The 16,955-nt window shown below is 38.3% G+C and overlaps 1 protein-coding gene across 2 annotated transcripts; it reads left to right on the top strand.

Annotated features, from left to right (window-relative positions):
- Window positions 1-798: 798 nt before the first annotated feature.
- Window positions 799-16,055, top strand: LOC148335518 (aminopeptidase N-like). 2 transcript variants are annotated; one of them, XM_088298695.1, is made up of 22 exons: window positions 799-843; window positions 2,210-2,417; window positions 3,451-3,757; window positions 4,863-5,005; window positions 5,089-5,225; window positions 6,020-6,146; window positions 6,710-6,864; window positions 7,065-7,178; window positions 7,281-7,424; window positions 7,542-7,607; window positions 8,312-8,377; window positions 8,652-8,827; window positions 9,104-9,180; window positions 9,734-9,867; window positions 9,957-10,012; window positions 10,635-10,782; window positions 11,647-11,738; window positions 12,043-12,150; window positions 12,241-12,408; window positions 12,495-12,635; window positions 14,155-14,236; window positions 15,484-16,055. In XM_088298695.1, the coding sequence occupies exons 3-22, from the start codon at window positions 3,546-3,548 to the stop codon at window positions 15,640-15,642; spliced, it is 2,505 nt and encodes an 834-aa protein (XP_088154821.1). In that variant the 5' UTR covers window positions 799-843; window positions 2,210-2,417; window positions 3,451-3,545; the 3' UTR covers window positions 15,643-16,055. The 2 variants fall into 2 exon arrangements, with proteins under 2 accessions (XP_088154821.1, XP_088154820.1); XM_088298694.1 differs by lacking the exon at window positions 799-843 and having other exon boundaries at window positions 2,094-2,417.
- The last annotated feature ends 900 nt before the right edge of the window (window positions 16,056-16,955 follow it).

Raw genomic sequence — 16,955 nt, 5'->3', positions numbered from 1 at the left:
GTAAAATTGTCGACTCCCAACCCAAAGGTTCTGGGATCAATCCTCAACCGTTGTGACCATGCCATTGTGTCCTTAATTGACCATCAGTCCTGGATGGTCATTTTTTACATAAATATACATACATACATATATACATACAACATACATTTTTACATACAGGTGTATCTTTTTTCTGCAAAATTATATTAGCTTGTATTTTCCAATTTATCAATTTGTTTTGGAGAAAACGGTAACAACTTGAGCCTTTTTTGCCGGTCAGTCCCCCACCCTCTGGCCGCGATCTCTGTAACGTACCGGCCTGGACCCTCCGGCCTTATTCATAAAAATTATTGGCCCCTGACCCCGCTCCGGCCAACGACCATAACTACCCTCCTCACCCAAAAAAAAAAAAAAAAGCATTTCATGCGAGACGCCGCCGCGGGAGAGATTCTAATAGCAGAGGTTTGTTTAAACATCATTCGGCGGCTAATTTACGATTCAAATCTGCCTACCTTATTATGGTCTTATTCGTCTCCTTCTTCTTATTTTCCCAGAAATGGGTGTCCAGCCCGGCCGGAGGGCCGGACCGTTCGAGGACTGCACGGACTGCCCAGCGCTGCCTTTAGGCAAACTACTCGTCACCAGTTTCCCTTGATGCACTGAAAAAATGGTGTGTTGAATTTACTCAATTTTATTTCATCAACTAAATTCACAAAATAGAATCATGGTGATCCAGATACTTTTTAAGTAGTAGTAGTGTAGATCCACTTGACAAAATAAAATTGCGTAAATTCAACACACCATTTTTTCAGTGTGCTGTGTCATCAGTCGGTGAATAAGAAGACAGATGAAGAGCTTTCAATAGTGAGTAAAAGCCCATTGTTCACTATTTTACTCATTAATTTTGAGTAATATTTTTTAACTGATAGCATTAGTACTAAAAATTTATTTGTTTTAATTTGAAACAGTAATTTAGTTCTATGTGATAAAGGTGGGATACACTTTACTCCACTTATGTAAGTATTTCATTGCTTTTGAATGAAGGTACTATTTAGCCAAAATATATGTTTAACATTAACCCAATTAAAGTAGCTGTAAATTGTTACACTACATTTATTGGGTAGATTCTACATTTTTTTGTGTGTGTTTTTTTTTACAGTGTTCTTACACCTCGTGGGGTATGATGGAAAAGGCTGACAGATTATAAACCTTTGCTTGCAGTTTATATTATCTTCATCCCCATAACAGTTTCCTGTTATCCATTCTGAACAGGCCAATTGTCATTTTATATTGCATTCCAAGGTTAGGTTGTGCATTAAAAGCATTTTCCATAAATGCTCACAAGCTTGTTGCAGCAATAATCAGATGGAGATAAGTTTTGGAAAATTGTTTATTTGTTGAACATCAGTCACTATTGAAGGTAAATGATTCACTACAACTTCGTTATATCTTTACTGTCTGACTGGAACAAAAGGTGACTTCTGCTGTTCTTTATTGCTTGTGGGTTGTTATACAAACCATAATCAACTCCATTGTTATGCAGTTCCGTTTTAATGCACTTTTATGGAAACCATTAAATCATTTGCTTCAAGAGGCAGTGAGAGTGCATATGCTGTCATTTTTTTGTCTGCCACTGGTATCCACAAGCATTCCGGTAGGATAGTAAACATCACAAAATACATATTCAGCAACTAAAAATGAAAGCCCCTTTCTCCTCAATAAATAGACTTCATCTGAGTTTTTTTTTTTAAATTAAATTTGTTCTAAAAGAGAAAGATTGTAAGATTGTACGTGTCAAACACTTTCGAACTACATCTGTAAATTGCACTTTGATAGACACTGTAGTGACTGTGAGTCTATCTGCAATAAATTTCATACGGAATTTCAAAAAAACTGACATAATTTTTACATGTAGTTAGTATAAGTAACAAGTATTGCTAATAGTTAATAAATGTTTTTAGTAATGAAGTCCTTGTTGGGTGACTACAGTTAAATGTCCCTGTTAATACCTCACCTGGTCCAGCGAAAAGGGAGGAGAAATCCTGTGCATGTGCTACATATAAAAGTTGACATTTTCTCTTTTGCGTGCACTGTTTCAGAGTGGGCTTCAGCTTCAAGCACAGAAATGGGGAAAGGGTACTTTATAAGTAAAGGTGTTGGGGTCGTTTGTTTTATTCTTGGAGCTGGGGCAGTGGCCACTATAATAGCTTTGAGTGTTGTTTATTCACAGGAAAAGGCAAAAAATGATAATCAAGTTTTCCCAACAAATGGAGCAACTACTTCAGCTACATCCAAGCCGCTTACCACGACAACTGCCCCATCCAACAATCCTTGGGACAAATATCGACTGCCCAAGAACCTGGTACCAGAAGTCTATAACGTCACACTGTGGCCTCGGCTTTCTCCAGATCTGGAAACTGGACTCTACATTTTTACAGGTAAAGTCTTTATTCATCAAATCGTCTCAAGAGAGCTACTGGGGAACAGGTCTAATGTTTTGACTCGTTTAAATTTTGTCACCAAAATACTGTTCTGTGTTGTGATTCTTGTGAATATATTTTGCCACAGAGAATATACAGTTTAAAAAAAGTGATTTTTATTTGTTAAATGCATATGTCTTTTCATCCTGGCTATTCAATATAAAATCCCTAAATGACCATATTCAATTTTCCAATCGATTTGAATTTTCTAGAATATTTTAGAACCACCATTTAGAAATGTGCCCAAAAGTTGCTACCTCAAGGTTTTTCTTTAATTCCTTGAATTGAACATAATTTCTACAAGTGATTTGCCACTTTATGGCATCACCCAGTACGTATTCACTTCTGCTCAGAGTATGAGTATTTTTCAACCTAAATATAATATACAGTATTCTTTAAATTGGTTGATGACTGCTTTGGGCCTATTCTTTGTTTACAAACGTGGATGTTCTACTATTTGAATTCACAAAAGTATTGGCTGCTTCAAGTACTTACTGCTGCCATGTTGCACCACAGAAAAGTTTTCGATAGTAGCTTCTTGTTTCATATTTGTCCATCCATCCATCCATCCATCCATCCATGCATCCATCCGCCTCTCACTGTTGCACACTGGCTCAGGCTCCTCCCCTACCAGAAAGGTGACATTCCATGTCCCTAGAGCTCGCTTCTGTTGCCGGGGAAGACCGCCAAGGCACCCTCACGCCTTTTGGCTGCCTCTGAGTTCACAGGGCATTCAGCCCGACTGGCCCCTAAAACAGATGGTGAGCCCCTGAAAAGGGGACCCATGTTGCCTTTGCGGGCTTTACACCATTTCGGGCCTGGCTACAGAAGCTGACCTCGGTGACCCGCGTCCATTCAGTTATATTGGTCATCATAAGGGTCTTGTGCCGAGATTTCGATGTTATTATAGTTATTCAACATTGTTTTGATGTATGTATTATTATCATTTAGTCCTATTGTTACCATCATATTATGCTAAATGTCATTCTAGGTGATTCCAGTGTAGAGTTTAAATGTGCTGAGGAGACAAATCTGATTCTCATCCACGCCAATAAGCTGAACCTCAGCAAATATGAGAATAATCAAATGGCAAAGCTCATTGCGTTGGATAGCGGAACCAAAGCTCCCTCAATAGTGTCCTCGTGGCTCAAGAGAGAAACTCAGTACCTCGTCTTAACGCTGGACAGCAAACTGGTGAAGGACCATCGGTACCGGCTTCACACAGATTTCACTGGAGAACTGGCGGATGACCTTGGAGGCTTCTATAGAAGTGAATATATGGAAGATGGAATGAAAAAGTATGTGTACTTGATTTGATTTATGTCTAAAAAAAATGCATGACTCTCTTGTTTTTTGTGTAAGATAATGCGCTTATCGGTTTTCTTATCTATATGACTCTTTATTGCTCTTGACATGTTTGATCAGGGTTGCGGGGGCATTTTATTTTTACTCATAAACCTCATGAGAGTGTAATGATTTATATAGTAAATTGTATGTAACAAGCATGAGATCAATTCCCACCTAATGCCCACTCACTGGGTTACTTATGGATTTGGAACAGATTGGGCTACTTTTACCCAAGATTGAGGTAAATGGTTTTGGGCAGGCTGAAGAGCTGATGTTGGTTGACTTTTTGACAGTTTTGTGATTTTGGAGTTAATTTAATGCATCGTTCTTAAAAAACGATGGTGGCGGCTGAACGGCTCAGGGGTTTACACGGCTGGTCAACATAAATGGTAACATCCAGTTGGGTTGCTTGGGAAGACCCTTTTTGCCACAGGTGTCAAACTCAAAGCCTGGGCTTCAATTTATGTGGCTCGGGAAAGCAAAGCTAATCACGAAAATAAATCTAATCTAATCCCCCTTTAAAATACAGTAAATTGAAAAATAGTTTAGTGGCTTCTGATTAAAAAAACTAGTTATTCATCAATTTGTTGTGTATATATGATAACGCAATCATACATTTACCGTATTTTCCGGACGATAGGGCTCACCTGTATATAAGCCACAGCAATTCTTTTTTGACCCCCCCAAAAAACGATATACAAACCGCACCAGACTATAAACCGCCGTTTTCTATGTTGAAAAAAATTTGTTGTTTACTGCATGTACAGAACAATTTTGTACAGTGAATGCACTTAAGAATTAGTTTGTCACCCCTAATTTAGAGTACTAATGGCAATTTCAAGCCTGTATTAAAAAAAAGGTGGTTTGCAAAGTAAAGGGCATCCAATGTAAATGACTGGTATAATTTAGCCAGAATTGGCTCAGTTCCTTTCGGACCTAGCGATTGCCTAGCTATTTCCCCCAGTTTGTTACTTTTGACCGAGCAGTTTAAAGAGTGTACCAGGAGTTCACCAAAGTATTGTAATTGATGCAGTAATTGTTTTTGTTATTTTTCAGGATTGTTGCAACAACTCAGATGCAGCCAACAGATGCCAGGAAGGCCTTCCCTTGTTTTGATGAGCCGGCTATGAAAGCAATTTTCCACATCACTCTGATCCACGACAAAGGAACTGTGGCACTCTCTAATGGTGAACAAAAAGGTTAGGACACACAGCAGTGTTGCACTGATTTATTTATTGTTTTTATGCCCATTTTCTATAATCCGTCACATTGTCTTCTGCAGAAACAAGAAACGTTGACATTGGTAATCAGACTCTGCTGCAGACAGTTTTTGAACCAACTGAGAAAATGTCCACCTATCTTTTGGCATTTATTGTCAGTGACTTTGGCTCGATCAGAAACACAATTGATAATGTCACGGTAATGTATTCAATTAAAAAATACCAACAATTGTATTACTATTTATATGTTTATTGTTAATCATACAATAGCATGATGTTCTAAAAGTTTTTTTTTTGCATTGTATACAAGCTAGTATGTTACAACAGCAAGTGTTCATAATGAACAAAATATAATGGATTTTTAATTTTTTTTAATAGAATGCAGTTCATTCAAGCACGTTTAATAATTGTCCATTTTGGAAACAGTTTACACTTCGGGTATGCATGGCGTTACGCCAGCGCTAGGGACAGAGGGCCTGTTGCCCCATCAGAGAAAAGTGTTGGGAAAATTAACCCGGTCCAACTCGTGAAGGAGCTCCAGTGGAAGTGTTTTGGAGCATTCCCAAATAAGAAGAGGGCAAAACAGCGAGTTGATGTACAATACACAATATGGGCATTTATGTCACTAGGCAGTGCGCACGGAAGGTAATACAAAGACAATTACCGCGATTGGACTGCAGGGTACAAATCTCAACTTTTGGGCAAATTCCAACCTTAAATTGAATACACGACTAGTGTGTATTATATATATATATATAAGTGAAGTTATCTCATATAACGGTAAGACTTCATACACTAAACGTAACTGGGGTAGCCGCTAGCATGACAGAAATATACTAAAAAATATACTTAAAAAAAAAACAACTAACCTCTTGGACAAATATATCATCAAGCTTTGAGTGTTCACATTTAAAGACAATTGATGTCACTCATATTTGTTCAAGTGAATCTGATACTGTAGATTTTCATTTGGACTATGTTTTGCTTGTTTAGATCCGGATCTTTGCCCGCAAGTCTGCTATTGAGGCTGGCCAAGGAGCTTATGCTCTTAGCAAAACTGGTCCCATCTTGAAGTTTTTTGAGAGGTATTATGATTCCCCGTACCCGCTGCCCAAGTCAGGTATGTCAAATGCACTGCTTCTCCTTTAAAGGGAATAGAATTAAACAACCTGTAAATTATTTTTTTATTCTTGGGGTTGATGATGTTATTTCAGTGCTTTGTATTTATGTACTTATAAGGGTCAATTTAGGGCGATTTAAAACAAATTCACAATCAAAATGATCTTAAAAACGACAATGGTCAAATAAGATTAAACAACAATTTTGTGAATTCACCAACAATTGGTTTGGACTTACTGTTTTGTTATGTTATTTATTTATTTTTTTCGCAATCACGTTTTAAATGTTTGATTTCCAATTCAAACCGTCTTGCAGAAATATTTTCACTTACTTTCACTTACAATAAACTACTTTGTCATTACTGAAGTGTCATTCATCATCAGTTGTTGAAAAATGGCAGACGTTTATCAACTCATCTCAGGGATTATTTTATCGCTTTGTGTTAGTCTTTCGACTCGTTTGGGAAGTGCATCCTAAATGGTCATAAATTATATCATTTAACAGAAACGACAGTCATTCAAAGGCAAACATAAACATTTGTTGTTGTACTCTTGCTGGATACAGATCAGATAGCCCTGCCGGACTTTAATGCTGGAGCCATGGAGAACTGGGGACTAATCACCTACAGAGAGACTGCTCTCCTCTATGATGAAGCTTTCTCCTCCAACGGCAACAAGGAGAGGATAGCATCTATCATCGCTCACGAACTGGCTCACATGGTTAGTTTGATGGTGATGAACACCTTACCCTTCATTTGCTGTTTTTTGGGGTGTTTTTTTACGTATTTTGCTGTCTTCAGTTGCAGCAAGGAATGAGATCTGGCCTCTAACTTGGAATCTTTTTCTTTAAAATGTCTTTAATTTCTTTCATTGTATGTCGAGGGTCACTATTCATCGGCGTCATAGTTTGCTCTCTTTAGTGGTTTGGGAATCTGGTGACCCTGAGGTGGTGGAATGACTTGTGGCTGAATGAAGGTTTTGCCTCATATGTTGAGTACCTTGGAGCACATGAAGCTGAACCTCAATGGAATGTGGTGAGAATTTCAATTTACAGTCTCCAGAATCACTCTGACATTAGATGATTTTGACCAAGCACTGTGACAATCGGTTACTATTTGTAATATTTCTTTCAACAGAAAGATCTTATTGTGCTGAGTGATATGCACAGGGTGTTTGCCATTGACGCTTTGGCCTCCTCTCACCCTTTGTCCTCGAAAGAAGAAGATATCCAGAAACCGGCACAAATCAGTGAGATGTTTGATGCCATTTCATACAGCAAGGTAACCGCCTACATCAGGTCTTTCACACACGTTTGACATCAGAAACAAAATATCAAATTTCTTTGATGAAATCAGCAGATTATCCGTTTGATCTACACATGTTTCCTTCATCTTTAGGGGGCATCTGTACTGAGGATGTTGTCAGATTTCCTGTCTGAAGAGGTCTTCACAATGGGGCTCAGGGTAAGGATTACACCAATTTGAAGACTACTCATGTGATGCGCTTAAGAATTTTCCCTTTGACAGTTTGCAGACTCCTCGTCTTGGAAAATACGGGAAATTACACCTTTATTTTGCTAGTTGACGAGTCACCGATAATAGTCACAATTAGTTAGCTAATGGGATCATATGGAAATCGCAGCATACCACACCAGCAAGCTGCTGCTCTAATATAACCACTATGATTTGACTTGAAGTCTTTAAGGAAATTGCAGATTTAAAAATAAGTTAAGATGATTGTACAGTGAACTTTGAAATTTGCACCAGGATAAAAAACGTTTATTTATAAAAAATGGGGCAATATTGGACAACATTTTTGTGCATCGTAAACAAAAACTATTCACGATGCAGTTGTAATGATCATTATGAAATTTTCTATAAATGCACAATTTTCAGTGGTCTGTACTCTCAATTTACACGAGCCACTGTGGTGGCGTAGGTTCGAATCCCGAGTAGTCACAGGATCACCAATCACCAACAAGTGATTTTGGGGAAAATTTTTAAGTTCTTTTCAAAAGTATATTTTTGAATGTATGTACAATGATAGTTTCTGAACTACGACACTCCACTTAGCTGTATATAATGGGAGACAAAGATAAACCCGTCAGGAAAAAAAAAACATTTACATTGTTTATTCACTTTTACCTTTTTTGTCTCTCTCCGTTTAGACCTACCTGGCGGAATTCGCGTTTGGAAATTCGGTTTATACAGACCTCTGGGACCATCTGCAAAAGGCAAGTATTTTTTCATGTATCAAATATATGAATAAAAGAAAATAATAATACTCTATAACATCAAATCGTGGCACCCTCTCTACTTGATGATGTGTCCAAGTTACTGATGATGTGCTGTTTACATGAAGAAATAATGTCTCTCACCATATAAACGCCTCCTTTCTCCCCCTTGGCAAAGCTTGCCTCCCCGTGCCTAAAATATGTGGCATCATAACTGCCGGACAGTTACTTGTAAATCAACTGAAAAAAGAAGAAAATAATGGTCTCTTTGCAGGCTGTTGAGACTGTTGGGCTCAAAGATCTTCCTGAAACTGTCCACAACATTATGAACACATGGGTGTTGCAGATGGGTTTTCCCGTGGTTACAATCGATACAACAAATGGAGATATAACCCAGAATCATTTTCTCCTGGATCCAGACTCCAACGTTACTGTTCCATCCCCTTACAAGTATGTACTGGTTTCAATTGTAATTATTTTAGAATTTCTTCACCCGAATGCAGGCATGTCATTCATGCTATTTTTTCTGCAAATGAATAATAACAGTTATTTGAAAAAGTGTACGATCAGAAATTAACGAATGACAACCATAACTGTATTATAAGAATAAAAGTCAGTTAAGAGCTTCTACTCACTGGTGTATTAACTAAGAACAAAGACAAAAATGATTTTGACAGTTATTTAAAAACTATACAATGGATGTATAATTAATTCTGTCTTTTGCAGTTATCTGTGGTTTATACCCATCAAGTGGATGAAGACTGAAAAACCCCAAAGTCAACTGTGGTTATCGAGCAAAGCAGGTAATTTGTATTTGTAGTTTCAAACAACATTAGGCTTGTAAATGCAAAACTCAAGTACCATCATCATATCATCATTTTATAATGTCCCCTGCATTTGATTACACTAGCAAATGAATAAAATGCCGTAACCGGGTTGGGGCCCACAATTATTATGAATAAGGCCAGAGGGTCGAGGCCGAAACTGTACCGAGATAGTGGCCGCAAGGCGGGGCTTGACTGGCAAAAAAGGGTCACGTGCCCAGCTCTGCAAATCACAATATGTTCGAGAGTCACACAATTTTTTTTAGCTTTTCTGCCAAAAGAACCTACTGTTGAAATGGAGACCTCTCTGATGCTAAACATTATCGTCATCAAGGCAGACTATGATAATAATAACAATAATAAATATTATTATTTATTTTTATTATTTTATTTTTAGTTATTATTATTCTTTTTGTAGCTCTTCTATCAGATCTCGTGTGTATTGCCGCCTTGAGTATTAATTTCCACAGCCCCACTCCCAATCCCTTCATCAGCTGTAGTGACTAACCCATGTTTTATCTTTTTTCTCTAGATCGAGTAGAGTCAATGAAGTTAACAGGATCTGATTGGCTCCTGGCCAATCTCAATGTAGTAGGTTACTACAGAGTTAACTATGACCAAGGCAACTGGGACAGACTGCTGCAGGTTCTCAAAACCACTCATGCTGTAAGACATTTAATGACATCATCACACTGTTTGTACACCTTTTGATTTGTTTGTGTCAAGTGATTTGACTTTTATTCTGTTTTCTCAAGGTCATTCCAGTGATCAACAGAGCCCAGTTAGTGGATGACGCCTTCAACTTGGCAAGGTACACAGTGTTTGTAACATGTACATCATCTGCTCAGAAATGTATTATTCAAACAACAATAATTGAATATCAGAAGATGATGATGATTGAACAAATAGGCTATTTGAATTAGTAGTACTACTAATTGGGTTGCGGGGAAAAGACACTCTGTAAAAGAGGAAACTCAGGGCCAAATTCACTTAAGATAGGATTGTGCCTTGTGCGTGGCGCTAACCACTAAAAATGGAGCAATGAGTGTCTAATTCAGAACGCATTGGCAGATGGTGAAATGCTTCATGAACTGCGATGACAAATGTGTCTCTGTACTCATGTGGTATTTGCACATATTTAAATTGCGGTAATATGCATATATTTGGCTGAGAAATTGCCCACCTCTATACAAATGAGGCTCATTGATAAACAATGTCTAATTCACCGTTGCTAATAGCTGCACGCAGTTTGAGTGAGGCAAATAACATCTTTAGAAAACTGGTGTAAAATTGGCGCTTTCCTTTGGCAGCCTAGCAGTAGCACAGCTCGCTACATATTTTGTCTGAGATTTATGCCCATGTGAATTTTCGTGAAGATAAAACATTTCAGTATTATGCTTTACTTATCTTCACTATTTCTTGAACTCCCAAAGGGCAAAGCTCATCCCTACAGTGCTAGCTCTTGAGACCACGAAGTATCTAGATAAGGAAGTGGAATACATGCCCTGGGAGTCGGCCCTGAACAACCTGGACTTCTTCTACCTCATGTTTGATCGTAGTGAGGTTTACGGTCCCATGCAGGTAGAGTTTCTTCCTTTCATAAGAAATACATCAAATGGCCTACAATGATGATGTATGTGCAATGATCAACGAATCAGTGTTCAGTTGCCTCTGAATCATCATTTTGGAAATTAACTTTGTGGCAAAAGTTTTGTGAAGGCCACAAAGCAAGGCGCAAGAAGGCACGGATGGATTTTCATGATGAAGGTCTTGTCTGGTTCACACGGAGCAAGAACTTTTGGATGAACCAGAAAAGAGAATGTGATGCAACACCAGTGACTTATGATTTCATTTACTGTGATGTTCTCCTCAACAACATCCCTCCATCCGTTATCCGAACCGTTTATCCGCACAAGGGTCACGGGTGTAATCGAGGCTATCCCAACTGTATTTGGGAACTAGGCGGGGTACACACCGGACTGTCTGCCAGTCGCAGGGCACTTGGGCGAACAACCATCCATGCTCACACTCATACATAGGGTCAATTTAGAGTGTCCAATCAACCTCCCCATGCACGTTTTTCGGTGGAAATCCACACAGGCACGGGGAGAACATGCAAACGCCACACAGGAAGGCCAGAACAGGAATCAAACACCCGAGCTCTGCACTGTGAGGCCAGCGTGCTAACCAGTTGTCCACCGTGCTGCCTCCTTAACAACAAATAATTGCAAATATTCCCACGAAAAACCTCTCATAGAGACACGTTCCAGAATGTTCTTGTAAGCTTCCCAGAAGAGTAGGAGTTTTGGCAACAGCTGTATAAAAGAACCAGATGTTGCCACACTTACAGAATGTGTAGCGTGCATGTACCACAGTATATTCATATTTCAATGTTATGTCCTCTCTATTCCTCAACTGATTCAAGCGCCTTCTTGTTTGTTTTAGGATTATTTAAGGAATCAGGTCATCCCACTGTTTAACTATTATAAGGAATTGACTGAAAATTGGAAAAAAGTACCAGAAGGACACATGGAACAGTGAGTAAAGATTAAAGCAAACATTTGTTTTTGCCCCTGTGGCTAGTGATATAATCTGTCCCACTGTGTAGTAGACCAGACAAATGAGACTCGAAGTAAATCATGGCATCTTTATTTTTTTTTTTTAGATTTGCTCACACCGGTGTGTATAGTCCTGATCAATCATACTCACAGTTGTTATCCAAACTGACAAGTACCCAAAATACATTGTTGATCTTTTTACCTAGACCGATGTTGCCCCGACAGCACTAAAAATAGTAATGTATTATTTAGCACTTGTTCATAACTTTGGATTGGCATACAGGTACAATCAGGTGAATGCCATCAGTCTGGCTTGCAGGACTGGCCATGAGGAATGCCAAAACCTGGCCACGACATGGTTCAAGCAATGGATGAACGGCGCAACCAACCTGTAAGTGGATAGTAAGATAAGTACATTTTGTATTTTCACTGGGCTCTCATTGCTGTTTCTGATTTACTGAAAAATCAAATGTGTCTCCAGAATACACCCCAACCTCCGTTCCACTGTGTACTGCAATGCCATTGCAGCAGGGGGCGCTAAAGAGTGGGAGTTTGCTTGGTCTGAATTTCAAAAAACTCCCATTGCTACTGAAGCGGAAAAACTCCGTGCCGCTCTGTCCTGCACAAAGCAGCCTTGGTTGCTCAATAGGTATGCTCAGCCTATGTCACTTTTCCGATTTTAGCATACTTTTTCGTAAATGATGCAAATAATTTTCGAGTGGGGTTTTTTCTCAGGTACCTTGAATACACGTTGAATCCCAGCATGATCCGAAAGCAGGATGCCACCTCCACCATTGTCTACATTGCCGGCAATGTGATTGGTCAGTCACTGGCTTGGGACTTTGTCAGGGATCATTGGTCATATATTTTTACCCAGTGAGTATAAAAGAATCATTTTTCAATCCTTTTTTTGTCAAATGAAGTCTGCTTATCATTAAAGTTCACAAGCGAGACAGCTTAAAAATGCTGAAATCAACTTTACAGCCAAGAGTAAAAGCTTGCCATAATTGCAGCTACTTCAGTATATGGTATGTCGGGTAACTTATTTCCATGACATTTGACATAAAGAGCTTAAAGCAATGACATGGTCTCACAAACTCCATTCCCACTCATAAAAAAACAAATGGCAGCTTTTACAGTCAAGATCATTGTGGGACTTGTTGTAATTCAAACTCTGTTTGTGCTGACTGTTGCTCCCATGGCGAGTGCAGCATGTTCGCGTTAACAATCAATCAAGTACTTAAAACACAACATGCTAAAAATGCAAATTGAACTGTTGCACCCTTGAGTCAAGGGTTCAGTTTGTATTTTCAACTTTACAATAGTTTTATGCTCATGGACCTTGGACATAATAGGAGTCATGATGATTTTTCAAAACATTATATTTATTTTAATATCTTTAATTAATTGTTTGTCGTATTTTAGAATTTTATTTGGATTACTGCTTGGTTTTAATAATTCCTCAAAGGCACATGTGGTGTGGAGGCTCCATTCAGTCAGACCAATAAGGATAAATATATATATATATATATATATATATATATATATACATATATATATATATATATATATATATATATATATATATATATACACACACTAGGGCTGTCAAAATTAAAGCATTAACTCAGGTGATTAATCCAAATTCTTTTAACTCAGTTAACTCAGTTTGATTTACTTAAAAAATAATTAGCATACTTTGCAAATATTGTGCCATATTCGCTGTCTTTAGCACGTATCAGAACAAAACACTGTGTTTAAGTGTTTAAGTTACCACTGGGCCTTGCAAAGCAACACTGCTGGAGTGTGGCGCTTGTGGGCAGTTTTGAGAAATGTTTCGAAAATAAATGTTTGCAAAGATGTCTCCATTTAGATCATATTCAAGAATCAAAGAAAGCTATTAGAACAGTCTTTGAATTAAATATACTTCATATTTGGTGATTTTACAAGATATTATTCAAGTAAATATCTGTTATAAGCTTCGCAAATATGATGAAGCAAACAAATAAATGACCGCATACTGTGATTATTTCTTCCAGTGCAAAGGGTTCCTTTGCATAAAAATTACCAATCAAGGATGACAAATAACTCCTCATTTTGTACATTTTTGCACAAAGCATAATATTACTGACATATTTAGTATTATTGACTTACTTTTTTTCCTGCATATCATTCCAAATCCGCCCCAAAATATTAGGCCTTTTCACATTGTATATAAGACCCAGTGTGAACACAGCCAAGACATGTCTGCCATCTAGTAGTGATTGATGCAATTACATCTAATTACAGTCGCATCTTCTCAGTTTTTTTTTTCTCTTTCATTTTTTCATGGTTTGCAGTCATTTCTGTGATTACTCGCCAAATATATTAAGTTCTGGTCTTTCTTCATTTACAGGTATGGAGGTGGATCTTTTTCCTTTTCCAACCTCATCAATGGAGTCACCAAACGGTTTTCCAGTGATTTTGAGCTTCAACAGGTTCAGTTTCCTAGATTATCTAACAGTTTTTTAACAAGTTGCCAGACATCATTCCTGTCACCTCCCAACCTCATAAAATATTATAACCCAATATTGGATGCTGTAATAATAATTATGAGTTTTGTTGGTGTCAAGCACATATTTACATGTTGGGCCTTATTTTGGTAGAATGGCACCTGTGCGCTCAGTGTAAAAACAGGAGTTACTTAATTTTTGTTACAGCGAAAGTCTAGTCCACCGTGTTTGGGGTGGTATTGTGCCTCTCCTGGCATTCCGACGCACGTAGTTACCTTGCCCCCGACTCATTCGACAATTTGGTATCAGAAAGTAGTCTGTGCTGACTTGTAGTCTGTAGAACCGTGCACATTGCCTTTTTGTACACTGTGAGGCAGCTGCAAATTTGGTTACAAAACATAGACTCAATAGAAGAATACTTAGAGTGCTTAAGTAGCAATGGCAGGCCGTGAATTTCACACCTAGGCCTTCAGTGAAGTCCTACTTATTCCGACTTGAATAAATACCCATCATAATAATCATTCACCACGGCTGGAGAAATAATATACAGACATACACACTCAGCTCTACTGAGTGTTGGTCCACCCCCGGCTCACAAAATCGAGCTTCTCTTGAACGGTCTGTCTTAAAAATGGCCTTGCAAGTATAACTGCAATCAAATCCTCACTTTTCCCTCCTTCAACCATTGTGGGTTAAAAAAGCAAGAATATATTTTAGATTTTCTAACGGTTAGCGGCAAAGAGTGATGTGGATTTTTTTATTCTGAATTACAGGACACGTTTGCACTTTCAATGTACAAGCATTTCAAGATTGTATCATCTTACTTGTATCTGTTCAACAACAGGATAGTATTACATTTTATTGACCACTTGTTGGTGCATTGAGCAAATGAAGCACCATGAAGCTTTGGATGACGTGCAAACCAATTGGCTGCAAAGCTTCATTGCTTCATGAAGCTTCATTTGGACATCACTAGCCAGGATTGCTGGAAAAAGATGACGTCCATTCCAAAATGCCCTGTTAGGCCCAATTCCACCTGTGCAAGGTCTACCAAAATACCCCCCCCCCAAAAAAAAGAAAACTCTTCCTATGAACAGTAAGACGACTTGCGCTCGGCACAAAAATAGGCCTCATTGTCTGTTTTTAGAGCAAATAAGCAGTCCTGTAATTAAATTTGTTATTCTGGACATCATAACTTCGTAAGCATAAACATCATTTCTTTGCCATTGCAGCTAAAGCAGTTCAAAGCAGATAACGCTGAGGTTGGTTTTGGCTCTGGGACCCTGGCAGTGGATCAGTCCATTGAGAGAACCATCGCCAACATGAAGTGGATAGCAGAGAACAAGAAGAGTGTCCTTGATTGGTTCAAAGCTGCAGCTAAATCTTCATGATGGCTTTACTTGCTGTCATATGTATTGTTTCACAAATTATTTTTTGAACAAGTTGGTTCTTTCTGCTTGACAGAGTAGGCACAAAGTTTGATATTTTTTTCCCTCCTTGGAAATGGAAACTTAATTTACGATTTGTTTAGACTTTTCAGACATTCAAAAGTAAGACTCCTGTTGAAAACTATGAAAGAAAAGTCATTTGAATACATATGATATTTTCAATTGATACATTTGCAATACACTGAATTTATGTTTATTCAGAATCTGAGCTTCCCTTTTCATGATTTGAATTAAAAAACAAACAAACACACAAAAAATCTAAACTTTCTGAAACGTTTTGTCAGCTTGGAATACCAGTTTGCGTACTGTAAATTCCATTATTTATTGCATTTATCATGTCCTAAAGCTTTATTCTTTTTCTCAAAGGTTATTCCATCAGCATTCTTCAATAAATGTCCATATTTACTCATTTTGTCATTGATTATTGTTTTCTTACTGAATACAACATGGGTAGCACGGTGGCCCGACTAGTTAGTCAATGGCCTCACAGTAAGCGACAGCAGCGGCTGTGGGTTCGATCCCGGCTCCGGCCATCATGAGTGGAGTTTGCATGTTCTCCCCGTGCCTGCGTGGTTTTCCTCCGGGTACTCTGGTTTCCTCCCACATTCCAAAAACATGCATGGCAGGTCGATTGAACACTCTAAATTGCCCCAAGGTATGAGTGTGAGCGCGGATGGTTGTTCGTCTCTGTGTGCCCTGCAATTGGCTGGCAACCAGTTCAGGGTGTCCCCTGCCTACTGCCCGAAGATAGCTGGGATAGGCTGCAGCGACCCTAGTGAGGGAAAGCGGTAACGAAAATGGATGGATGGATGAATACTACATACAGAAAAAAAAAATATGCGAAGCAACAACAACAAAAAAAGCAATGTACCAATTTTGGTGAATATCTAGATTTAAGAAAAAAAAATATTTTGCTTCTACTAAGGATCTCTGCTCTCACATACATTTACTGTGCACCATGAAAAACTGATTGATCGACATAATGTATGTGGTAGTAGTATAAAAGTGGTCTTCAACTGGATACTAATGATGTCCATATAATCATTTAACCCCCCAAATAAATTAATATGAATGTTGGAATTTATCTTTAAATCAATGTTAGAATTTAATTTTAAACCAATGTAAACTCAAATTAATAATCCGACTCCAATTTGTGACTTTACCCAACTCTCACTCATCCAACAATATGCGCGCTCGTTCTGCAATAGAAAGGTATCAGGAAGCCGGCATTTTCACACACGAGTGGATTTATTCCT

Source organism: Idiotropiscis lumnitzeri, chromosome 6 (genome assembly GCF_059441095.1).
Source record: "Idiotropiscis lumnitzeri isolate Australia: NSW breed Sydney's pygmy pipehorse chromosome 6, RoL_Ilum_1.0, whole genome shotgun sequence".
Taxonomy (NCBI): domain Eukaryota; kingdom Metazoa; phylum Chordata; class Actinopteri; order Syngnathiformes; family Syngnathidae; genus Idiotropiscis; species Idiotropiscis lumnitzeri.
Note: the sequence above shows the minus strand (reverse complement) of the source record. Positions and strands in the feature narration are given on the sequence as shown.

What these genes read in the sequence shown, in the direction of transcription:
- LOC148335518 (XM_088298694.1), top strand. Translation starts at nt 2,105, where the DNA reads ATGGGGAAAGGGTACTTTATAAGTAAAGGTGTTGGGGTCGTTTGTTTT. An exon ending in GTACCCGCTGCCCAAGTCAG is followed by an intron (nt 6,147 to 6,709) that starts GTATGTCAAATG and finishes TGCTGGATACAG; the next exon opens with ATCAGATAGCCCTGCCGGAC. An exon ending in CTCACGAACTGGCTCACATG is followed by an intron (nt 6,865 to 7,064) that starts GTTAGTTTGATG and finishes TGCTCTCTTTAG; the next exon opens with TGGTTTGGGAATCTGGTGAC.